At 38.3% G+C, this 22,698-nt stretch overlaps 2 protein-coding genes across 2 annotated transcripts; both read left to right on the top strand.

The window, feature by feature from the left end:
- The first annotated feature begins 6,000 nt into the window (after positions 1 to 6,000).
- LOC108697160 (olfactory receptor 8H2) lies at positions 6,001 to 6,948 on the top strand. Its single transcript, XM_018227086.1, has one exon. It carries the CDS (start codon positions 6,001 to 6,003, stop codon positions 6,946 to 6,948), a length of 948 nt encoding a protein of 315 aa, XP_018082575.1.
- A 14,618-nt stretch (positions 6,949 to 21,566) lies between these two features.
- Positions 21,567 to 22,514, top strand: LOC108697159 (olfactory receptor 8H3). Its single transcript, XM_018227085.1, has one exon. The coding sequence runs from the start codon at positions 21,567 to 21,569 to the stop codon at positions 22,512 to 22,514; it is 948 nt and encodes a 315-aa protein (XP_018082574.1).
- The last annotated feature ends 184 nt before the right edge of the window (positions 22,515 to 22,698 follow it).

The following is a 22,698-nucleotide window of genomic DNA, read 5'->3' as shown; positions in this document are numbered from 1 at the left end:
TTTTTGTCACGCTTTGGTGCAACTTTTTAATCAAATACCTCTGCATCTCTGCATCACAGCATGGAAGAATAACTATAATTCATCCACTTAATATCTATATTTTTAGTGGAAACAAACTCTAATATTTCGAGATTTATTATACCCCGAGGATGGTCAGAATCCAAAAATCCGGCATCTCAGACCTGCCGAGGTTGTATATAAATCAGTGGGAGAGGTCCCTTTGCTATTTGTACATTTCTGCGGTCTGCACTGGAATTAGCCACATTTTTTTTTTTGGAAAAAAGATAGAAAAAATCGAGTGATTTGGGGAAAAAATTCGAGAAAATTGTACAATTTGGATTTTTGGTTATACTACTAACAAATATATTGGATATGCTCAAACTCCTTGCCTTCTTTTTGAAAAAGCTATTTAAATTAAATTATTAATATAACCGCTCACCCTATTAATGGGTGGGTCCAGGTGCAAAATGCCCTGGACCTTTCGCTTAAACAATTGCTTTCATAGGTTACTCACCGCCCGAATGTTCAGTACAATACACTTCATTAAAAAGTACCGGGAGTAAACGTCACACCCGCCGTATTTCCTCCCATTATTAACCCTGTCAGGGAGGATAAAGACCTAATTCCAAATATACAAATGAATTCAAACATTGTTTCAACAGCATATTAACATTTACATACTTTGTATTATAAAGCCGTTTTCGTAATAGATTGTTCACATAATTCATTTAAACCTATTCCTGTAGTTCATTGTTCATGTTTAAATTAATTAAAAACCTGAAAAAATTATTATTCACGAAATTCATCTAAACCCATTCTCTTAATTCATTGTTCACATTTGAATTAATTAAAAACATAAGAAAGTAGCTCTACACATCTCATTCATAGTTCCACATTTTTTTAAAAATATGTAAAGGTTTAAGTCAAAGTCTTACTAAACTGGATTGCTACTTATTAAATAATTAGACTACTATCCCAGTTGTGGCAATCACATTTCATTACATTAATCAGGCGGTTCACTCCGCCACTAAAATGGGATAGATTCCATCTCATTAAATAAATCTTAGATTTAATTCGTTCCCTTCTGTGATTTTTTTCACTAATTGGCATTCCCGTTTCTGTGACTCTATGAGAGACAGGTAGGACCTGACGAGTCTGAGCGCTTCTTCACTGATTAACTCGCTTCTACTTTAAGTACTGTTGCTACTCCATATCCCAACGCACATATGGAAAAAATTCAAAGCACATCAGTTAATAGTGCTACTCCAGCAGAATTCTGCACTGAAATCCATTTCTCAAAAGAGCAAACAGATTTTTTTATATTCAATTTTGAAATCTGACATGGGGCTAGACATATTGTCAATTTCCCAGCTGCCCCCAGTGACTTGTGCATTGATAAACTTCAGTCATTCTTTAATGTTGTACGGCAAGTTGAACTGATATCACCCCCACCCCAGCAACCTAACAACAGAACACTGGGAAGGTAACCAGATAGCAGCTCCCTAACACAAGATAACAGCTGCCTGGTAGATCTAAGAACAGCACTCAGTAGTAAAATCCAGGTCCCACTGAGACACATTCAGTTACATTGAGTAGGAGAAACAACAGCCTGTCAGAAAGCAGTTCCATCCTAAAGTGCTGGCTCTTTCTGAAATCACATGACCAGGCAAAATGACCTGAGATGCACCTACACACCAATATTACAACTAAATACACTTGCTGGTTCAGGAATGACATTTTATATTGTAGAGTGAATTATTTGCAGTGTAAACAGTGTCATTTACAAATAAAAACTATATCATAAAAATCGTGACAGAATCCCATTAAGTTAAAATGGCTGCCTTAGAATGCACATGGGTGTATTTTTTGCAAGGCAAAACAGACCTGAAATAGAGACTTGGAGCATGCAAGCACCTGAAGCAAGGAGACCAAAGGCAGTCCCACACCCACGATTTTCCAGAATAGTAAGTCCTTTTTATAGCAATGCTATGTCTGGGTTTGGTAAGTAAAGTAATAACCTTTGATTGGTTGGGATGAGCCACCTCCCAACTGTCTAATTTTTTTGTGGGACAGTCTCGATTTTGACAGCTCAGTTTGCAGTCCCGGATTGTTACAGAAATGTCTCGACTTTCTCTTTGAGCTCTAAAATTCTAAAACTCAATTGGCAGAGACCCCAGAATATGTGGCAGGCACAGTTAGATACATTTGTAGCAATTTAAGATAAGCAAAGAAACTATTTTAACTATTTAAGATAAGACAGACTCTTGGGGAACTGTGACTTGCAGCTTATTTGAAGAAACGGGTTCAAACTAATTTTGTAAAATTGTAAGTAGGGGTGTGGCCATAAAATGGTCACGATAAAAACATTTTTGGCGCACAATTTTTCAATTACCCCGAAGTAAGTGGTGGGGGAGCTGGTAGTGGGGGGCTCACTGGTACCTGGTTATGCCACTGGTTTTGTGTTTTCTGTGAAAACATTTCTGCCTCTTGGTGGAAAGGCATGTTGTGTAGCAATTAGTATAACAAAAACCTGTTCACTAGCAGAATTATTTTTGTGTTACATTTTTATACATTTTTTATACAGCACTTTATGTATACATGTTGATAAAAAGAAATAATTATTGTGTATTCTCTGAAGAATTCCCTCAGTCACACTGGTTATATAAAGTGGCTTCCTATGGAGACTGTCAGACTCTGTGTCACTGCATGGAAGGAACTTCTACTCCTCAGACTGAGACAAACAAATCTCTGATTATTTATATATTTACATAATAAAAACTTTCTGCCTTTGATAGGAGCATCAAAAGGTGAGAATACAGGTAAGTAATGGAGTTCACAGGGAGTTGTTAAAAAAAAAGTTTACTTTGATTTTTCTTATCTGAAAGTAAAAAATAGATTTGGAAAATAAAGAACTGAAAAATAATCATAATAATAGAAAGTCATATATTTCTTTAATATAACAGACTTAATAGAAAAAATAGAAGTCTGAAGGTACAATTTTCAATTATACTTTTAATTTGTTACTCACAATATCTTTGCATTTTGTTATACAATTGTTTCTTTTAATTCTTCATTGAAATTGAAATGTCAGCAGGAAAAGGTCTGGGATCCTGTAAACCTATTATACAGAAAGCTCTAAAGTATGGAATGGCCATCTCCCATAAAGTCCATTCTATGCAGAAAATTCTATATTTTAAAATGATTTCCTTTTTTTCTGTAAAAATAAAACAGTAGCTTGTACTTGATGGTAAATAAACTGCATGAATAATTTACATATTCTAGTAGACAAGGTATAAAGATTCAAATTACTGAAAGATCTGTTATCCAGACACCCCAGGTCCAGAGCATTCTGAATAACAGGTCCCATACCTGTAATTGGTATGTTATAAAGTCATTACTTAAAATAGGGTCTAGATAATGCTTATGGTTGCACTGCAATGTAAAGGGTAAAAGAAGGAGGATATCAAACTATTAGGGGCATATTTATCCAGGGTCCGTATTTTGAATTTGAAAACCGTTGAAATTCAAATTCAAAAAGACCAACCGAAATTAAGTCGAAGCATCTTTTTTGGGGCGAATAGGTCCATTTCGATCAAATAGCTCTGTATTCGTCGAATTCGAATCGAAGTTTTCCCCCAAAAAAACTTTGATTTTTCAAAGTCCACCAATTAACTCCAAATAGGTTCTAGGAGGTCCCCCATAGGCTAAAACAGCAATTCGGCAGGTTTTAGCTGGCGAATGGTCGAAGTCGAATTTTTAAAGAGACAGTACATGATGAATTTAGATATTCGAATTTTCGAATTTTTTTCAAATTCAAATCGAATTTGGACTATTCCCTAGTCGAGGTACACAAAAATAGCTTGAAATTTTAGTTTTTTTAATTAAAAAATTCACCTCGACCTTTGATAAATCTGCCCCTTAAGGAATAGAAGTTCAGCAACCAAAATTATTTAAAATAATATTTTTTACATCTTTCTTTTATTCATTTTCATGAAGCAAGCAAGGAAGGGGCACAGTAAGAAAGAAGTATCACTGTATAACAAATTGATATCTTGAGAATATTGTTTCATTGTACAGGGATAACAAAAAGTCACTCCTACAACATTTAAAATAGTATTAATATAAAAAGTTAATTATCTCCAAAAGCAATAGAATTAAGTTTTGGAGTGACTCTAAGGGGGTGATTTGCTAGAGTTTGTTTCCTAAAAATTTATCTTTTTTATTATTTCTCTAAAACTCCCAAAATTTGAGATTTATGTAGTGTAAAAACCATGAAAAACTTTAATACAAAACTTTGGCAAGTAAAAGAATTCGAGTTCCTATAGAAGTCAGACTTTTTTCAGATTTAAATGTAAGCTTGTTTGTGTAGGGCCCTCTTACTTCTTGTATCTGTTATTGGTTCCTTTGTATGTAAAGTCGAAGGTTAAATATACAGTATATGTCCATATGACGCTGCTGAATATGTTGGTGTTTTATAAATATGCACTGATAATAATAATATGGTTATATGGCTCAGACTTGGAAAAAATAGAGCAAACTTGTAACAAATATAAACCCTTTATATTTCCCATATCAGTCAGATGAACAGAAGAAGCTACTCGGATAAGTAGTAAAACGTCTTCAATAATGACTCGCAAACTCCAGTTGCTCTAGATTTACTTCTACTAGTTATACCATGACCTGGATGAATGAAAACCTTCATAGACAAACTAAATGATTTTGCTGTTCCATCCTGTCATGAGCACCAGGTTTTATAAACAGAATCTTCCATAAATATCCAATATTATCAAATATTTTCATATTCACTTACCAACTGTGAAATAGAATGGAGGTAAAATGATAATGTTCTATAAACTAATAGGAACATTGTATTTCTGCCATTAAAAACAGGATCTACTGTATATTCATGGACTGAGAAAAGGAGAGAAATAACATCAGAGATCTATGTCAACTATGAATTCCTATGCTTGAAGCTCTATCATAGGTTTAACACACAACTTTCAAACCTCTTGTATTTTTTTTCTTTTGCACATCTTTATACATTGTGCACACGTAATAGATTTTATTCATTCTTAAAGTTCCCATGGGTTGGAATGTTCTAAAAACCTTAATATATTCAACTGAGATATGTGACAAACTGGATAAAGCTCCTTGTCCTGAGGATCTGAGCACAGAAACAGAAGCCATGGCCGTGCCTATAACAGGATCAGTAGGGCTACTATCAAGGTCTAATAGTATAGGAAGGTAACATTTCAATGAAGAAACTTTAATGGGTATAATCAATGTATACATTTAAACTGTACTTCTTTAGTTTGCTTTCATACACATCAAAGTAGACTTGGAAAATACCATGAGCTGGTTGAATGAAAACCTTCATAGACAAACTAAATGATTTTGCTGTTCCATCCTGTCATGAGCACCAGGTTTTATAAACAGAATCTTCCATACGTATCCAATATTGTCGAATATTGTCATATTCACTTACCAAGTTACCAACTGTGAAATAGAATGGAGGTAAAATTATAATGTTCTATAAACTAATAGGAATATTGTATTTCTGCCATTAAAAACAGGATCTACTCTATGTTTGTGGACTGGGAAAAGAAGAGAAATTACATCAGAGAAATACTGTATGTCAATTATGAATTCCTATGGTTGCAGCTCCACCAAAGGTTTAACACAAAACTTTAAAACCTCTAATTTTAACACCCTGTGCTTTTCATCTTCAATTCTTCATCTTCAAGTTCCCATTGGTTGGAATGTTCTAAAAACCTTAATATATTCAATTGAGATATGTGACAAACTAGATAAAGCTCCTTGTCCTAAGGATGTGAGCACAGAAACAGAAGCCATGGCTGTGCCTATAACAGGATCAGTAGGGCTACTATCAAGGTCTAATAATATATGAAGGCAACCTTTCAGTGAAGAAATTTTAATGGGTATAATCAATGTATAGACTACTTTAGTTTGCTTTCATACACATCAAAGAAGACTTGGAAAATGGCCACAGAAATTAAAGGTAATGTTTCTGGATTCATCATCCAAGGGTTCTCTGATATTACCGAGTTCCAGATCTCTCTTTTTGTGCTAATTCTTATAATTTATCTCTTCACTCTGCTGGGAAATCTCATCACATTCTTAGTCATTTCATGGAATCCTCACTTACAAACCCCCATGTACATATTCTTGCAGAACCTTTCAATCATAGACATTTCTTTAACCACAACTATTTTACCTAATTTGCTACATATTCTTTTCACCCAACAAAATAAAATTTCATTCTTGGGGTGTATGAATCAGATGTATGTTTTTGCATCCTTGGCTTCCAGTGAATACTTTCTCCTGACGGCCATGTCATATGATCGTTATGTTGCCATCTGTGATCCCCTTCATTACATTACCCGAATGAGCAGGAAACATTGTGTTTGGCTCATAACTGCCTCATACACTGTTGGTTTTGTTGACCCTGTCAGCATAGTTGTCCCTATATCTAAAATGTCATATTGTGCTTCCCATCTTATTGACCATTTTTTCTGTGATGTCACACCATTGCTAACACTTTCCTGCAGCAGCACTTTTATTGTGGAACTTTTAATGTACATTGAAGGGACATTGCTGACTTTCAATTCCTTCCTCCTTACTCTGACCTCATACATATTTATCATCTCTGCTATCCTGAAAATCCAATCCTCAGAGGGGAGACAAAAAGCCTTTTCTACCTGTGCTTCTCACCTGACCTGTGTGATAGCCCTTTATTTGACAGCTATTTGCTTGTATGTGAGACCATCAAAAAGTTATTCCCCGGAAAGGGACAAGTATTTTTCACTGTTGTACATTGTCCTGGGCCCTGTGCTAAATCCTCTGATTTATACACTAAAAAATAGAGAATTTAAATCTTCTTTTATAAGAACAAGGCAAAGAATTACATTTATTTTACATCAGTATTAGGTAATGACAGTGAATAAAACTTCTGAAATAGAATGTCCTCCTCACACTATTTTGTTAACTTTTTCCTTTGAAATTCTATTTAAATTAACCTTACACAGGGATAGCGTGAGACAATTTGGACTTTTTTTTTTTGGTGGTTATTGAATTATTTAACACTCATTAGCTTTTCAGTTGAGAATTTCAGCAGCTATCTGGTTCAATTTACATTGGCAACCAGGCAGAAATTTAAATGAGAAACTGAAAGATGTACCGGGTTTTATGTGATTATTTATAAATAAAAGAAGGTAAAAGAACACCTTTAGTCTTTTGTATAGAAAATTTGCAAATCAGTTGGGGGGGGTTGGGTGGCTATCGAGTATTCTGAACTCACAATAACTGAGCTTAGTTGTTCCTGATACAGATCAGAGTTAAATCATGGGGGAAACACAGTGAAACTAAAGACTCAAGCAAAATAGAGGGGAAACACACAGACAATCTGACTCACACCCACTTCTGAAGCAATTGTTTTGGTCTAACTAATCTAGAGCAGGGACAACAAGGACACAAAATGCCACCAAGAGAAGAGAAATTGGATAACAAATCTGTGACTCCAGAAAACATTAACCTAACATATCTCAAATCCTTATAATTTCCCAGTTTAAAGCTACTTTAAAAAAGGAAGAAGCTAGTATAAAATCCATTCCACGCATTTTGAAGTTGATGACAATGAAACAAACTGGTAGAGAACAATGCAGAGGCCTTGGTTGCAGTAAACACCCATCAAGCCAAAAGTATATACAAACTGCAAAAGTGTCTAGATGAGCTAGATAATAGGGGACAATGATGCAACATCTACACAAAAAACATTTTAGAACTACCAGAAAGTAGTAATTTTTGTCACGCATTGGTGCAACTTTTTAATCAAATATCTCAGCATCACAGCATGGAAGAATAACTATTATTCATCTACTTAATACCATGAGTATAAAATGATTTAGTTGCATGTAATGGTTTGATCTTCACAGACACTATTGTGTTTTGCTTTAATTTATGTGTAATGGCTTATGTTACATGCCAAATTAAAACTTTCCATAGATATGCTTGTGGTTATTTTTCAAATGTGATTTCCTATGTCAGAAATGACACCTCTTCCTTTCTTAAAAAAGTAATTTTTAAGATTTAAAAATTTTGATCCAGAAACAAGTTCTCAATAGAAAAGCTGGGATCTCTAAAAATTGTAACATAATCCATAGGTTTTTAACAGAACTACTCGTGTGCTTTGGAAAAGGAAACGTAAAGTGTGGTTTTAGGGTTTTATAGCACTTACAGAAGCTATTGATTTTGATTTTTGATTTTGAATTGATTTTGATTCTTCAACACAAAGTTGTATAGCAGTATCAGAAGTGATATGTTTAGTAGTTTCTGTAAGAATATTCTTGCTACTGGTTATTTTCAGTAGGAAATTAAGTTCTGTAGTACAGACTTACAACATGTGTGTCAATATTGTGTGATTTAATTCTGCATCATCATTTACTATATTTCTGCATTTGAATCCAGGTTTTCTAATGGACCATCTAAGTTTACTGAGAGCATTTGTCAAGAAGCCTACATTGTAGTATGTAGTGAAAAAGTTGGCTATACAAATTTTACAGTACATATAGTGCAATTGTTTTTTAAAATGTAAGCCAACACCAAGGGGATTATTTATTAAAGTCTGAATGCCCAAAACTCGAAAAATTTTACTATAAAATTTGAATTTTTAGTGGAAACAAACTCTAATATTTCGAGATTGATTATAGCCCGAGGATGGTCAGAATCCGAAAAATCCGGCATCTCAGACCTGCCAAGGTTGTATATAAATCAGTGGGAGAGGTCCCTTTGCTATTTGTACATTTATGTGGTCTGCACTGGAATTAGCCCGAAAATCTGACTCGTTTTTTTCTGGAAAAAAGACAGCAAAAATCGAGCAATTCTGGAAAAATAAATTGAGAAAATTGTACAATTTGGATTTTCGCTCGATTTTATTGTGTTTTTCCCTGATCCGATTCAATTGAATAATAAATAAGTTAGGATTCTAGTTTGGTTAGACTTTTTTAATGTAAATAACCAGATAAATTGGGATTTTGATAAATAAACCCCCAAATATGTGATATTTAGTAAGTGTTGAAACCACACAAAACTTTAATACAAAAATTTGCCAGGTAAAAGTTTTCAAGGTCCTATAGAAGACAATGGGAGCTGCACTGATCCTATTGGACATTTTTACTCCTTGAGGGGTGTGGCCAACCGGCACTGCCACATCAGGGGCAACCCCCCAAGGGCCTTCCTGGGGCAAATCCCGCTTTGTCCCCCTTACCCCACACGCGTACCTTCTTTCTGATTCGTGCCAGGAAGGAAGCGGATCTGGTAGCCAGTGGGGCCCACCAGGTTTTTTCCCAGTGTTCCGCTGGTCCAGTACAACCCTGCTCAAATCTTAAACCTCATTGAAATATATAACAACATAAGAGAAGATAAACACCAAAAAAGATAGATAATCTGTTTGGAAGGCTGGCGAAGGTCCTCCAGCTGGTGTGGTGTAACCTATAAGATGATATAGAGGACATGGTTAAAAGCTCAAGTCAAACAATGTAAAAAGGTGAAAAAAGAAAAGAGTGAAGGTGAGGTTGTTTTTGTACAAAGTTAAAGGGATGCTGTCATGGGAAAAAAAAATCAAAACACTTCAGTTAATAGTGCTGCTCTAGCAGAATTCACTGCAATGCACTGAAATCCATTTCTCAAAAGAGCAAACAGATTTTTTTATATTTAATTTTGAAATCTGACATGGGGTAGACATATTGTCAGTTTCTCAGCTGCCCCCAGTCATGTGACTTGTGCTATGTTCAGTCACTCTTTACTGCTGTACCGTAAATTGGAGTGATATCACCCCCTCCCCCCCCAGCAGCCTAACAACAGAACAATGGGAAGGTAACCAGATAGCAGCTCCCTTACACAAGATAACAGCTGCCTGGTAGATCTAAGAACAACACTTAATAGTAAAATCCAGGTCCCACTGAGACACATTCAGTTACATTGAGTAAGAGAAACAACAGCCTGCCAGAAATCATTTCTCTCCTAAAGTGCTGGCTCTTTCTGAAAGCACATGACCAGGCAAAATGACCTGAGATGCACCTACACACCAATATTACAACTAAAACATACACTTGCTGGTTCAGGAATTAAATTTTATATTGTAGAGTGAATTATTTGAGTGTGAACAGTGTTATTTACAAATAAAAATTACATCCTAAAAATTGTGACAGAATCCCTTTAAGTTAAAATGGTTGCCTTAGAATGCACATGGGTGTATGTTTTGCAAGGCAAAATAGACCTGAAATAAAGACTTGGAGCATGCAAGCACCTGCAGCAAGAAGAGCAAAGGCAGTCCCACGCCCACGATTTTCCAGAACAGTAAGGGGCCCATTTACTTAGTTCGAGTGTAGGAATAGAGGAAAATAGAAAAAAAATAGTTTGAATTTCGAATGTTTTTTTTGGCTACTTCGACCATCGAATTGGCTACTTCGACCTTCGACTACGACCTTCGACTGCGAATCGAACGATTAGAACTAAAAATCGTTCGACTGTTTGACCGTTCGATAGTCGAAGTACCGTCTCTTTAAAAAAAACTTCGACCCCCTATTTCGCCACCTAAAACCTACCGAGGCCAATGTTAGCCTAACGGGAAGGTCCCCATAGGCTTTCATAGCAATTTCTGATCGAAGGATAATCCTTCGATCGATGGATTAAAAACCTTTGAATCGTTCGATCGAACGAATTGCGCTAAATCGTTCGACTTCGATATTCGAAGTCGATGGATTTCAATTCGGCAGTCGAATATCGAGGGTTAATTAACCCTCGATATTCGACTCTTGGTAAATGTGCACCTAAGTCTTTTTTATAGCATTGCTATGTCTGGGTGTGGTAAGTAAAGTAAAAACCTTTGACTTTCTCTTTGAACTCTAACGGGGGAATGTAATAAAAATCGCTAACGGAAAAACTATTCGCAATGCGAAAAGTTATGCCTTTGCGCGAACAAATTTTGCTTTGTGCGAATTTAATATAGCTTTTGCGAGTCTGGAAACTGTTTAGCGACCACTTCCGACAGCGAAAGACCGTTTGCGAATTTTATAGTTTGCGCCAATGCGCAGTCAATGTAATAAAACTTCTTACTGAAAAAGTCCGTTATGTTTGCTCCAAAAGATTACGACACCTTCAAGCACTTCTTATGAGTGCGCAATTAAAATTCGCAATACGCAATTAAAATTCACAATGCAATAACAATTTAAGGAACAATATTACATTGCGAGATGTGGATTTTTAGTCTTATTGGTGCGAATTGTTTTGCTCTTTGCGACTTTTATTACATTCCCCTGTAAATTTCTAAAACTCAATTGGTTTTTAGCAGAGACCCCAGAATATGTGTTAGGCACATTTGTAGCAATTTAAGATAAGCAAAGAAACTATTTTAACTATTTAAGATAAACCGGACTCTTGGGGAACTGTGACTTGCAGCTTATTTGAAGAAATGTGTTCAAACTTTTCATAACCTGACAAATTTTGTAAAATTGTAAATAGGGGGTGTGGCCATAAAATGGGCATGATAAAAACATTTTTGCCACACAATTTTCCAATTACCCCGAAGTAAGTGGTGGGGGAGCTGGTAGTGGGGGGCTCACTGGTACCTGGTTATGCCACTGGTTTTGTGTTTTCTATGAAAACATTTCTGCCTCTTGGTGGAAAGGCATGTTGTGTATAGGGATGTAGCGAACGTCGGAAAAAATGTTCGCGAACATATTCGCGAACTTGCGTCAAAAATGCGAACGGTTCGCGAACGGCGCGAACCCCATAGACTTCAATGGGAAGGCGAATTTTAAAAGCTAAAAAAGACATTTCTGGCCAGAAAAATGATTTTAAAGTTGTTTAAAGGGTGCAACGACCTGGACAGTGGCATGCCAGAGGGGGATCAAGGGCAAAAATGTATCTGAAAAATACATTGTTGACACAGCGCTGCGTTTTGTGCTGTAAAGGGCAGAAATCACACTAGATTTCTAAACCTGTGTAATAAACTGCTTTAAAACGTCCGGCGTCTACATGCCAATCAAGTCGTGTAAAGGTTACAGCCTGTTCACACGCAAAGACGAAACGCGCCGCTTACTGCAACGCAAAAAAACGCAAAGAGCTTTCATGAATGATACCGTCAAGTGAGCAAATAATAGTTGTTAATTACTAGTTGAGCTTGTCACCTCCAGGATGTTCGTCCTGTTGGTGGCAATATTTCTGTAGTGGTGTGTTTAGCAGTCACCGTGCTTGTGCGCACGTGCACGGTCAGGCATAGGTAATTCAATGTACAGTGAAGCGAACCAAAAAACACTGATTCTGCAGTGTGGGCCCAGTTTTTGATTTTTTTTTTTTGCCACTGTTGCAGAACCCTGAAAAATTAGGCATGTGTACTTTCCTGAAAAATTATGTTTTTTTTGTTGCAGCCACTGAAGCACAGAGGCCAGAAAAAATATGCCATATAAATGCTGAAAATATGAATTTTTTTTTGTCGCAGCCACTGAAGCACAGAGGCCAGAAAAAATATGCCATATAAATGCTGAAAATATTAATTTTTTTTGTCGCAGCCACTGCAGCACAGAGGCCAGAAAAAATATGCCATATAAATGCTGAAAATATAAAAAAAATTTGTCGCAGCCACTGAAGCACAGAGGCCAGAAAAAATATGCCATATAAATGCTGAAAATATTCATTTTTTTTGTCGCAGCCACTGCAGCACAGAGGCCAGAAAAAATATGCCATATAAATGCTAAAAATATGAATTTTTTTTTGTCGCAGCCACTGAAGCACAGAGGCCAGAAAAAATATGCCATATAAATGCTGAAAATATTCATTTTTTTTGTCGCAGCCACTGCAGCACAGAGGCCAGAAAAAATATGCCATATAAATGCTGAAAATATATAAAAATTTTGTCGCAGCCACTGAAGCACAGAGGCCAGAAAAACTCGGTGGCAGAGGGAGGAGGACGCTAAAGGACAGTTGTGTGTGGAGTCATGAGGCGTGCAGAGAAGGACAGCTGCATGGGGAGTCAGAACAAGTCTTCCGGCGTGCAGTAACCCTCCGAGATCCACGCCTCGTTCATTTTAATAAAGGTCAGGTAATCCACACTTTTGTGACCTAGGCGAGTTCTCTTCTCAGTTACAATCCCTCCTGCTGCACTGAAGGTCCTTTCTGAGAGCACACTTGAGGCTGGGCAAGACAAGAGGTTCATGGCAAATTGTGACAGCTCTGGCCACAGATCAAGCCTGCGCACCCAGTAGTCCAGGGGTTCATCGCTCCTCAGAGTGTCGATATCTGCAGTTAATGCCAGGTAGTCCGCTACCTGCCGGTCGAGGCATTCTTTGAGGGTGGATCCCGAAGGGTTCTGGCGCTGCCTTGGACTGAAAAACATTTGCATGTCTGACGTTACAGAGTGGCCAAAGTGCATTGTCCTTGCAGGTGCGCTCGTGGCAGGATTACTGGCACCTCTGCCCCTGGAATGTTGATGAGTTCCTGAAGTGACATCACCCTTAAAAGCATTGTACAACATGTTTTGCAGGCTGGTTTGTAAATGCAGCATCCTTTCGGACTTGTGGTACGTTGGTAACATTTCTGCCACTTTATGCTTGTACTGAGGGTCTAGTAGCGTTGCGACCCAGTACAGGTCCTTCTCCTTAAGCCTCTTGATACGGGGGTCGTTCAACAGGCATGACAGCATGAAAGACCCCATTCTCACAAGGTTGGATGCAGAGGTATCCATCTCCGCTTCCTCGTTATCAAGGACTACATCATCCACGGTCTCCTCCCCCCAGCCACGTACAAGACCAGGGGTCCCCAAAAGGTCACCACAAGCCCCCTGGGAAGCCTGCTCCTGTTGGTCCTCCTCCTCCTCCACAAAGCCACCTTCCTCCTCTGACTCCACTTCTGACACCTCTCCCTGCGTTGCAGCAGGTGCCTGGGCTCGTTCTGGTGATTCCGACCAGAAATCGTGCGCTTCCTGCTCCTCGTCACGCTGGTCTACAGCCTCATCTGTCACTCATCGCACGGCACGCTCCAGGAAGAAAGCAAAGGGTATTAGGTCGCTGATGGTGCCTTCGGTGCGACTGACCATGTTTGTAACCTCTTCAAAAGGGCGCATGAGCCTGCAGGCATCGTGCATAAGCACCCAGTAACGTGGGAAAAAAATCCCCAGCTCTGCAGATCCAGTCCTACCACCCAGTTCAAACAGGTATTCATTGACGGCTCTTTGTTGTTGCAGCAGACGTTCCAACATGAGGAGCGTTGAATTCCAGCGAGTCTGGCTGTCGCAAATTAAACGCCTGACTGGCATGTTGTACCGCTGCTGAATGTCAGCAAGGCGTGCCATGGCTGTATAGGAACCTCTGAAATGGGCCGACACCTTCCTGGACTGCCTGAGAACGTCCTGGAATCCTGGGTACTTCGAGACAAAACGTTGGACTATTAAATTCAGAACATGTGCCATGCAGGGCACATGTGTTAAATTGCCCAGTCTCAGTGCTGCCAACAGATTGCTTCCGTTGTCACACACCACTTTTCCGATCTTCAGTTGGTGTGGGGTCAGCCACCGATCGGCCTGTGACTGCAGAGATGACAGGAGTACAGATCCGGTATGGTTTCTGCTTTCCAGGCACGTCATCCCCAAGACAGCATGACAACGGCGTACCTGGCACGTCGAATAGCCTAGGGGGAGCTGGGGGTGCACAGGTGTGGAGGAGGAGGACCCAGCAGCAGAGGAGGAAGAAGAGGAAGAAGACGAGGTAGAGAGCGAAGGAGGAGTAGAGGTGGTGGCAGAACCGCGTGCAATCCGTGGCGGTGACACCAACTCCACTGTTGTTGTTGAGCCACACATTCCCTGCTTCCCAGCCATTACCAAGTTCACCCAGTGGGCAGTGTAGGTGACATACCTGCCCTGACCATGCTTGGAGGACCATGCGTCAGTAGTCATATGGACCTTTGGCCCAACATTAAGTGACAGAGATGCGGTGACTTGGCTCTGCCCATGGTGGTACAGGTGTGGTATTCCCTTTTTTGAAAAAAAATTGTGGCTGGGTACCTTCCACTGCGGTGTCCCAATTGCTACAAATTTGCGGAAGGCCTCAGAGTCCACCAGCTGGTATGGTAAAAGCTGGCGGGCTAAGAGTGCAGACAAGCCAGCTGTCAGACGCCGGGCAAGGGGGTGACTCGCAGACATTGGCTTCTTACGCTCAAACATGGCCCTCACAGAAACTTGGCTGGGGGCAGATGACTGGGAATGGGAACTGGTGGTCAAGGTGGAAGGCGGAGTGGAGGGTGGTTCAGACGGGTCAAGGACAGCAGAGGTAGAGCAGTAAGATGCTGGACCAGAAGGAGGGTGGCTTTTAGTTTGTCTGTTGCCTTTGAGGTGTTGCTCCCAAAGTGCTTTGTGCTTGCCGTTCATGTGCCTTCGCATAGAAGTTGTACCTATGTGGCTGTTGGGCTTCCCAAGACTCAGTTTCTGACTGCACTCATTGCAAATTACAACGCTTTTGTCAGAGGCACACACATTAAAAAAATCCCACACTGCTGACCTTTTTGAAGCTGGCAATCTGGCGGTAACAGTAGAAGTTGGCGGCGTTGGCGGCAATGGCGGGTGCGTTGGCCGGCTGACCACAGGTGCCGATACATGTTGTTGCCCTACTGTTCCCTGCGAGCTGTCCTCCCTGCTTCTTCTAAGTCTTATTCTCCTCCTGCCTCTCTGACTCTCCGTCTCTCCATCTGAACTATCCTCCTCTTGCTCTCTTCTACTGGGCACCCACAAAACATCAATCTCCTCATCATCATTCTCCTCAGATGCATCAATTTCTTCTAACAGCTCACAGAAGGAAGCAGCAGCGGGGACCTCCTCATCACTCATTATGTCCATCTCTGTTGTGTTCTCTGACAGAATTAAATCTGGTGTAACGTCCTCATCTCCTTCATCTTCTTCTGCCAATAATGGTTGCGCATCACTCAGTTCAAAAAACTCATGTGTAAATAACTCCTCTGACTCCAGTGAAGAAGGGGCGCCGGTGGTGGAGGAAGTGTTACGTGGGGTGCCCATAGCAGTGGAGGATGAGGATGTTGTGGTAAAGTTAGAAACGGTAGAGGATGGGGTGTGCTGTGTAAGCCAGTCAACTACCTCTTCAGCATTTTGGGAGTTCAGGGTCATTGCCTTTTTAAAACTGGGCAATTTCCTAGGGCCGCAGGATAGCATAGCAGCACGGCCCCTAGTGCCTCTGCGTGGCGGCCTGCCTTTGCCTGGCATTATTTTTAAAACAACAACAACAACTCAGGTGGTGTTTCTGGAGACGGTATTATTATTGATATTTAGACAGATTGTGAAAAAGCTCACACAGCTAGATGGCAGTTGTTTGAAAATGAAGAACACACTGGGCAAACAAATTGAAACAATGCCTGCAAGGTCAACGTATACACTACTACAGCAGTGGATACGGAATATATTATTGCTGCTTGAAAAACGTCACTCAGGTGGTGGTTCTGGAGACGGTATTATTATTGATATTTAGACAGAATGTGAAAAAGCTTACACAGCTAGATGGCAGTTGTTTGAAGAACACACTGGGCAAACAATGCCTACAAGGTCAACGTATACACTACTACAGCAGTGGATACGGAATATATTATTGCTGCTTGAAAAACGTCACTCGGGTGGTGGTTCTGGAGACGGTATTATTATTGATATTTAGACAGAATGTGAAAAAGCTCACACAGCTCGGTGGCAGTAGTTTGAAAATGAAGAACACACTGGGCAAACAAATTGAAACAATGCCTGCAAGGTCAACGTATACACTACTACAGCAGTGGATACGGAATATATTATTGCTGCTTGAAAAACGTCACTCGGGTGGTGGTTCTGGAGACGGCATTATTATTGATATTTAGACAGAATGTGAACAAGCTCACACAGCTCGGTGGCAGTTGTTTGAAAATGAAGAACACACTGGGCAAACAAATTGAAACAATGCCTGCAAGGTCAACGTATACACTACAGCAGTGGATACGGAATATATTATTGCTGCTTGAAAAACGTCACTCGGGTGGTGTTTCTGGAGACGGTATTATTATTGATATTTAGACAGAATGTGAAAAAGCTCACACAGCTAGATGGCAGTTGTTTGAAGAACACACTGGGCAAACAATGGCTACAAGGTCAACGTATACACTACTACAGCAGTGGATACGGAATATATTATTGCTGCTTGAAAAAGTCACTCGGGTGGTGTTTCTGGAGACGGTATTATTATTGATATTTAGACAGAATGTGAAAAAGCTCACACAGCTAGATGGCAGTTGTTTGAAGAACACACTGGGCAAACAATGCCTACAAGGTCAACGTATACACTACTACAGCAGTGGATACGGAATATATTATTGCTGCTTGAAAAAGTCACTCGGGTGGTGTTTCTGGAGACGGTATTATTATTGATATTTAGACAGAATGTGAAAAAGCTCACACAGCTAGATGGCAGTTGTTTGAAGAACACACTGGGCAAATAATGCCTGCAAGTGCACTACTATTGGTGCACTACTATGAAGAACAGCAAACAGCACTGGACACATTAAAGAACAGTAAGATAAGTAAAATAAAAAAAAAATATATATGTATATTAAAAAAAAAATTACTCGGGTTGGTGCTGCTGAACTACTAGGAGCAGCACAGTAGCACACCAGTCCCACTCCCCAACACAGCTAGACTAATAGCACTGGGCTCTTATAGTAGCAAAGTAAAAAAACAAAAAAGAAAATAAAAGCAGTCCTTACAAGGACTATTGGGTTATTACAGCAGTCAGCTCAGCAGATGAGATCAGAAGAGATCAGTGCCCACAGCAGCTACATACAGAGCACTGCAGTAGAAGGTAGATTACTAGCCAGCAAAGCTACCTAACCTAAAATGTCCCTCAAATCCCTGCAGAGTTCTGTCCCTCCAATACAGAGCAGTATCAAGTAGATTACTAGCCAGCAAACTTACTATCAACTGTCCCTCAAATCACTAACAGCTCTCTCCCTACACTAGCTCTTCCAAGCACACACAGGCAGAATGAAAAAACGCTGCAGGGCTTCAGTTTATATATGGAAGGGGAGTGGTCCAGGGGGTGTGGGGGTGGTCCAGGAGGGAGAGCTTCCTGATTGGCTGCCATGTATCTGCTGGTCTGGGGTGAGAGAGCAAAAAAAGCGCCAGCTAAGGCGAACCCAAAATGGCAAACGTCGCACGACGTTCGCGAACATTCGGTGAGCGCGAACAGTCGATGTTCGCGCCAACAAGTTCGCCGGCGAACAGTCCGCGACATCCCTAGTTGTGTAGCAATTAGTATAACAAAAACCTGTTCACTAGTAGAATTATTTTCTGTCGAGCATTTTTATACATTTTTTATACAGCACTTTATGTATACATGTTGATAAAAAGAAATAATTATTGTGTATTCTCTGAAGAATTCCCTTAGTCACACTGGTTATATAAAGTGGCTTCCTATGGAGACTGTCAGACTCTGTGTCACTGCATGGAAGGAACTTCTACTCCTCAGACTGAGACAAACAAATCTCTGATTATTTATATATTTACATGATAAAACATATCTGCCTTTGATAGTAGCATCAAAAGGTTAGAATATAGGTAAGTAATGGAGTTCACAGGGAGTTGTTAAAAAAAAAGTTTACTTTGATTTTTTTTGTCTGAAAGTAAAAAATAGATTTGGAAAATAAAGAACTGAAAAATAATCATAATAATAGAAAGTCATATATTTCTTTAATATAACAGACTTAATAGAAACTATAGAAGTCTTAAGGTACAATTTTCAATTATACTTTTAATTTGTTACTCACAATATCTTTGCATTTTGTTATACAATTGTTTCTTTTAATTCTTCATTGAAATTGAAATGTCAGCAGGAAAAGGTCTGGGATCCTGTAAACCTATTATACAGAAAGCTCTAAAGTATGGAATGGCCATCTCCCATAAAGTCCATTCTATGCAGAAAATTCTATATTTTAAAATGATTTCCTTTTTTTCTGTAAAAATAAAACAGTAGCTTGTACTTGATGGTAAATAAACTGCATGAATAATTTACATATTCTAGTAGACAAGGTATAAAGATTCAAATTACTGAAAGATCTGTTATCCAGACACCCCAGGTCCAGAGCATTCTGAATAACAGGTCCCATACCTGTAATTGGTATGTTATAAAGTCATTACTTAAAATAGGGTCTAGATAATGCTTATGGTTGCACTGCAATGTAAAGGGTAAAAGAAGGAGGATATCAAACTATTAGGGGCATATTTATCCAGGGTCCGTATTTTGAATTTGAAAACCGTTGAAATTCAAATTCAAAAAGACCAACCGAAATTAAGTCGAAGCATCTTTTTTGGGGCGAATAGGTCCATTTCGATCAAATAGCTCTGTATTCGTCGAATTCGAATCGAAGTTTTCCCCCAAAAAAACTTTGATTTTTCAAAGTCCACCAATTAACTCCAAATAGGTTCTAGGAGGTCCCCCATAGGCTAAAACAGCAATTCGGCAGGTTTTAGCTGGCGAATGGTCGAAGTCGAATTTTTAAAGAGACAGTACATGATGAATTTAGATATTCGAATTTTCGAATTTTTTTCAAATTCAAATCGAATTTGGACTATTCCCTAGTCGAGGTACACAAAAATAGCTTGAAATTTTAGTTTTTTTAATTAAAAAATTCACCTCGACCTTTGATAAATCTACCCCTTAATGAATAGAAATTCAGCAAACAAAAATATTTAAAATAATATTTTTTACATCTGTCTTTTATTCATTTTCATACAAGCGAGGAAGGGGCACAGTAAGAAAGAAGGGGAGAGGTATCACTGTATAACAAATTGATATCTTGAGAATATTGTTTCATTGTACAGGGATAACAAAAAGTCACTCCTACATCATTTAAAATAGTATTAATATAAAAAGTTAATTATCTCCAAAATCAAATTTTTTATTATTTCTCTAAAACTGACAAAATTTGAGATTTATCAAGTGTAAAAACCATGGAAAACTTTAATACAAAACTTTGGCAAGTAAAAGAATTTGAGTTCCTATAGACGTCAGACTTTTTTCAGATTTAAATGTAAGCTTGTTTGTGTAGGGCCCTTGTGTAGGGTACTTTTTGTATTTGTTATTGGTTCCTTTGTATGTTCAATATACAGTATATGCCCATATAATGCTGCTGAATATGTTGGTGTTTTATAAATATGCACTGATAATAATAATATGGTTATATGGCTCAGATTTGAAAAAAATAGAGCAAACTTGTAACAAATAGAATTTTTTTCATGGATTCACAGTTTTTTTCCTGAGAAACTGCAGCAAAATTTTTTTTAAAAAATTCACCTAGACACAAAATTCGACAAAATAAAGTAAAAACACCCATTGACTTTAATGCATTTGGACAAAAAATCGTAGAGACCAAAAAGTTGCCACAACAAGAATGCCCGTTGACTTTTTTTGCCCTGTTTACTTTACATTTTTTTTAGCCTATTTACTTCAATGCGTTTCACAATTTTTTGCCACTTTTGCGACATGGATAGATTTGGTCATCACTAGTAATAAACGCTATTGTATTTCTACTAGTAGAAGTAAACCTTGAGCAAATGAACTTGCTGAGTAATTATTGAAGAGGTTTCACTAGTCATCCGAGCAGCTTCTTCAGTTCAACTGACTGGTACAGGAGATCCAGGGCATATAAACTCTTTATATTTCCCATATCAGTCAGATGAACAGAAAAAGCTGCTCAGATACTGTAAGTAGTAAAACGTCTTCAATAATGACTCACAAACTCCAGTTGCTCTAGATTTACTTCTACTAGTTATACCATGACCTGGATGAATGAAAACCTTCATAGACAAACTAAATTATTTTGCTGTTCCATCCTGTCATGAGCACCAGGTGTTATAAACAGAATCTTCCATAAATATCCAATATTGTCAAATATTGTCATATTCACTTACCAACTATGAAATAGAATGGAGGTAAAATTATAATGTTCTATAAACTAATAGGAATATTGTATTTCTGCCATTAAAAACAAGATCTACTGTATGTTTGTGGACTGGGAAAAGAAGAGAAATGACATCAGAGAACTATGTCAACTATGAATTCCTATGGTTGAAGCTCTATCAAACTTTTAACACACAATTTTCAAACCTCTAATTTTTTTATTTGTATATCTTAAAAAATTGTGCACATGTAACATAATAGACTAACACCTTCTGCTTTTCATCTTCAATTCTTCATCTTCAAGTTCCCATGGGTTGGAATGTTCTAAAAACCTTAATATATTCAAGTGAGATATGTGACAAACTGGATAAAGCTCCTTTGTTCTGAGGATCTGAGCAGAGAAACAGAAGCCATAGCCGTGCCTATAACAGGATCAGTAGGGCTACTATCAAGGTCTAATAGTATATGAAGGCAACCTTTCAGTGAAGACATTTTAATGGGTATAATTAATGTATAGAATATTTTTAACTGTACTTCTTTAGTTTGCTTTTATACACATCAAAGAAGACTTGGAAAATGGCCACAGAAATTAAAGGAAATGTTTCTGGATTCATCATCCAAGTGTTCTCTGATATTTCCGAGCTCCAGATCTCTCTTTTTGTGCTAATTCTTATAATCTATCTCATCATTCTGCTGGGAAATCTCATCACATTCTTAGTCATTTCATGGAATCCTCACTTACACACCCCCATGTACATATTCTTGCAGAACCTTTCAATCATAGACATTTCTTTCACCTCAACTATTTTACCTAATCTGCTACATATTCTTTTCACCCAACAAAATAACATTTCATTCTTGGGGTGTATGACTCAAATGTATGTTTTTGCATCCTTGGCTAACAGTGAATACTTTCTCCTGACGGCCATGTCATATGATCGTTATGTTGCCATCTGTGATCCCCTTCATTACATTACCCGAATGAGCCGGAAACATTGTGCTTGGCTTATAACTGCCACATTCACTGTTGGTTTTGTTGACCCTGTCATCATAGTTGTCCTTATATCTAAACTGTCATATTGTGCTTCCCATCTTATTAACCATTTTTTCTGTGATGTCACACCATTGCTAACACTTTCCTGCAGCAGCCCTTTTATTGTGGAACTTTTAATGTACATTGAAGGGACATTGTTGACTTTCAATTCCTTCCTCCTTACTCTGATCTCATACATATTTATCATCTCTGCTATCCTGAAAATCCAATCCTCAGAGGGGAGACAAAAAGCATTTTCTACCTGTGCTTCTCACCTGAGCTGTGTGATAATCCTTTATGTGACAGTTATTTGCTTGTATGTGAGACCCACAGAAAGTTATTCCCCAGAAAGGGACAAGTATTTTTCACTGTTGTACATTGTCCTGGGCCCTCTGCTAAATCCTCTGATTTATACACTAAAAAATAGAGAATTTAAATCTTCTTTTATAAGAACAATGCAAAGAATTAAATTTATTTTATATCAGTATTAGGTAATGCCAGTGAATAAAACTTCTGAAATTGAGTGTCTTCTTCACACTATTTTGTTAATTTTTTCCTTTTAAATTCTATTTAAATTAACCTTACACAGGGATAGTCTGAGACAATTTAGACTTTTTTTAAAAAAAATTTTTTTATTTTTTGTGGTTATTGAATTATTTAACACAGTGCTTAGTC

Source organism: Xenopus laevis, chromosome 7S (genome assembly GCF_017654675.1).
Source record: "Xenopus laevis strain J_2021 chromosome 7S, Xenopus_laevis_v10.1, whole genome shotgun sequence".
NCBI classification, from domain to species: Eukaryota; Metazoa; Chordata; class Amphibia; order Anura; family Pipidae; genus Xenopus; species Xenopus laevis.
The sequence above is the reverse complement of the archived record's forward strand: the minus strand, read 5'-3'. Positions and strand labels throughout refer to the sequence as shown.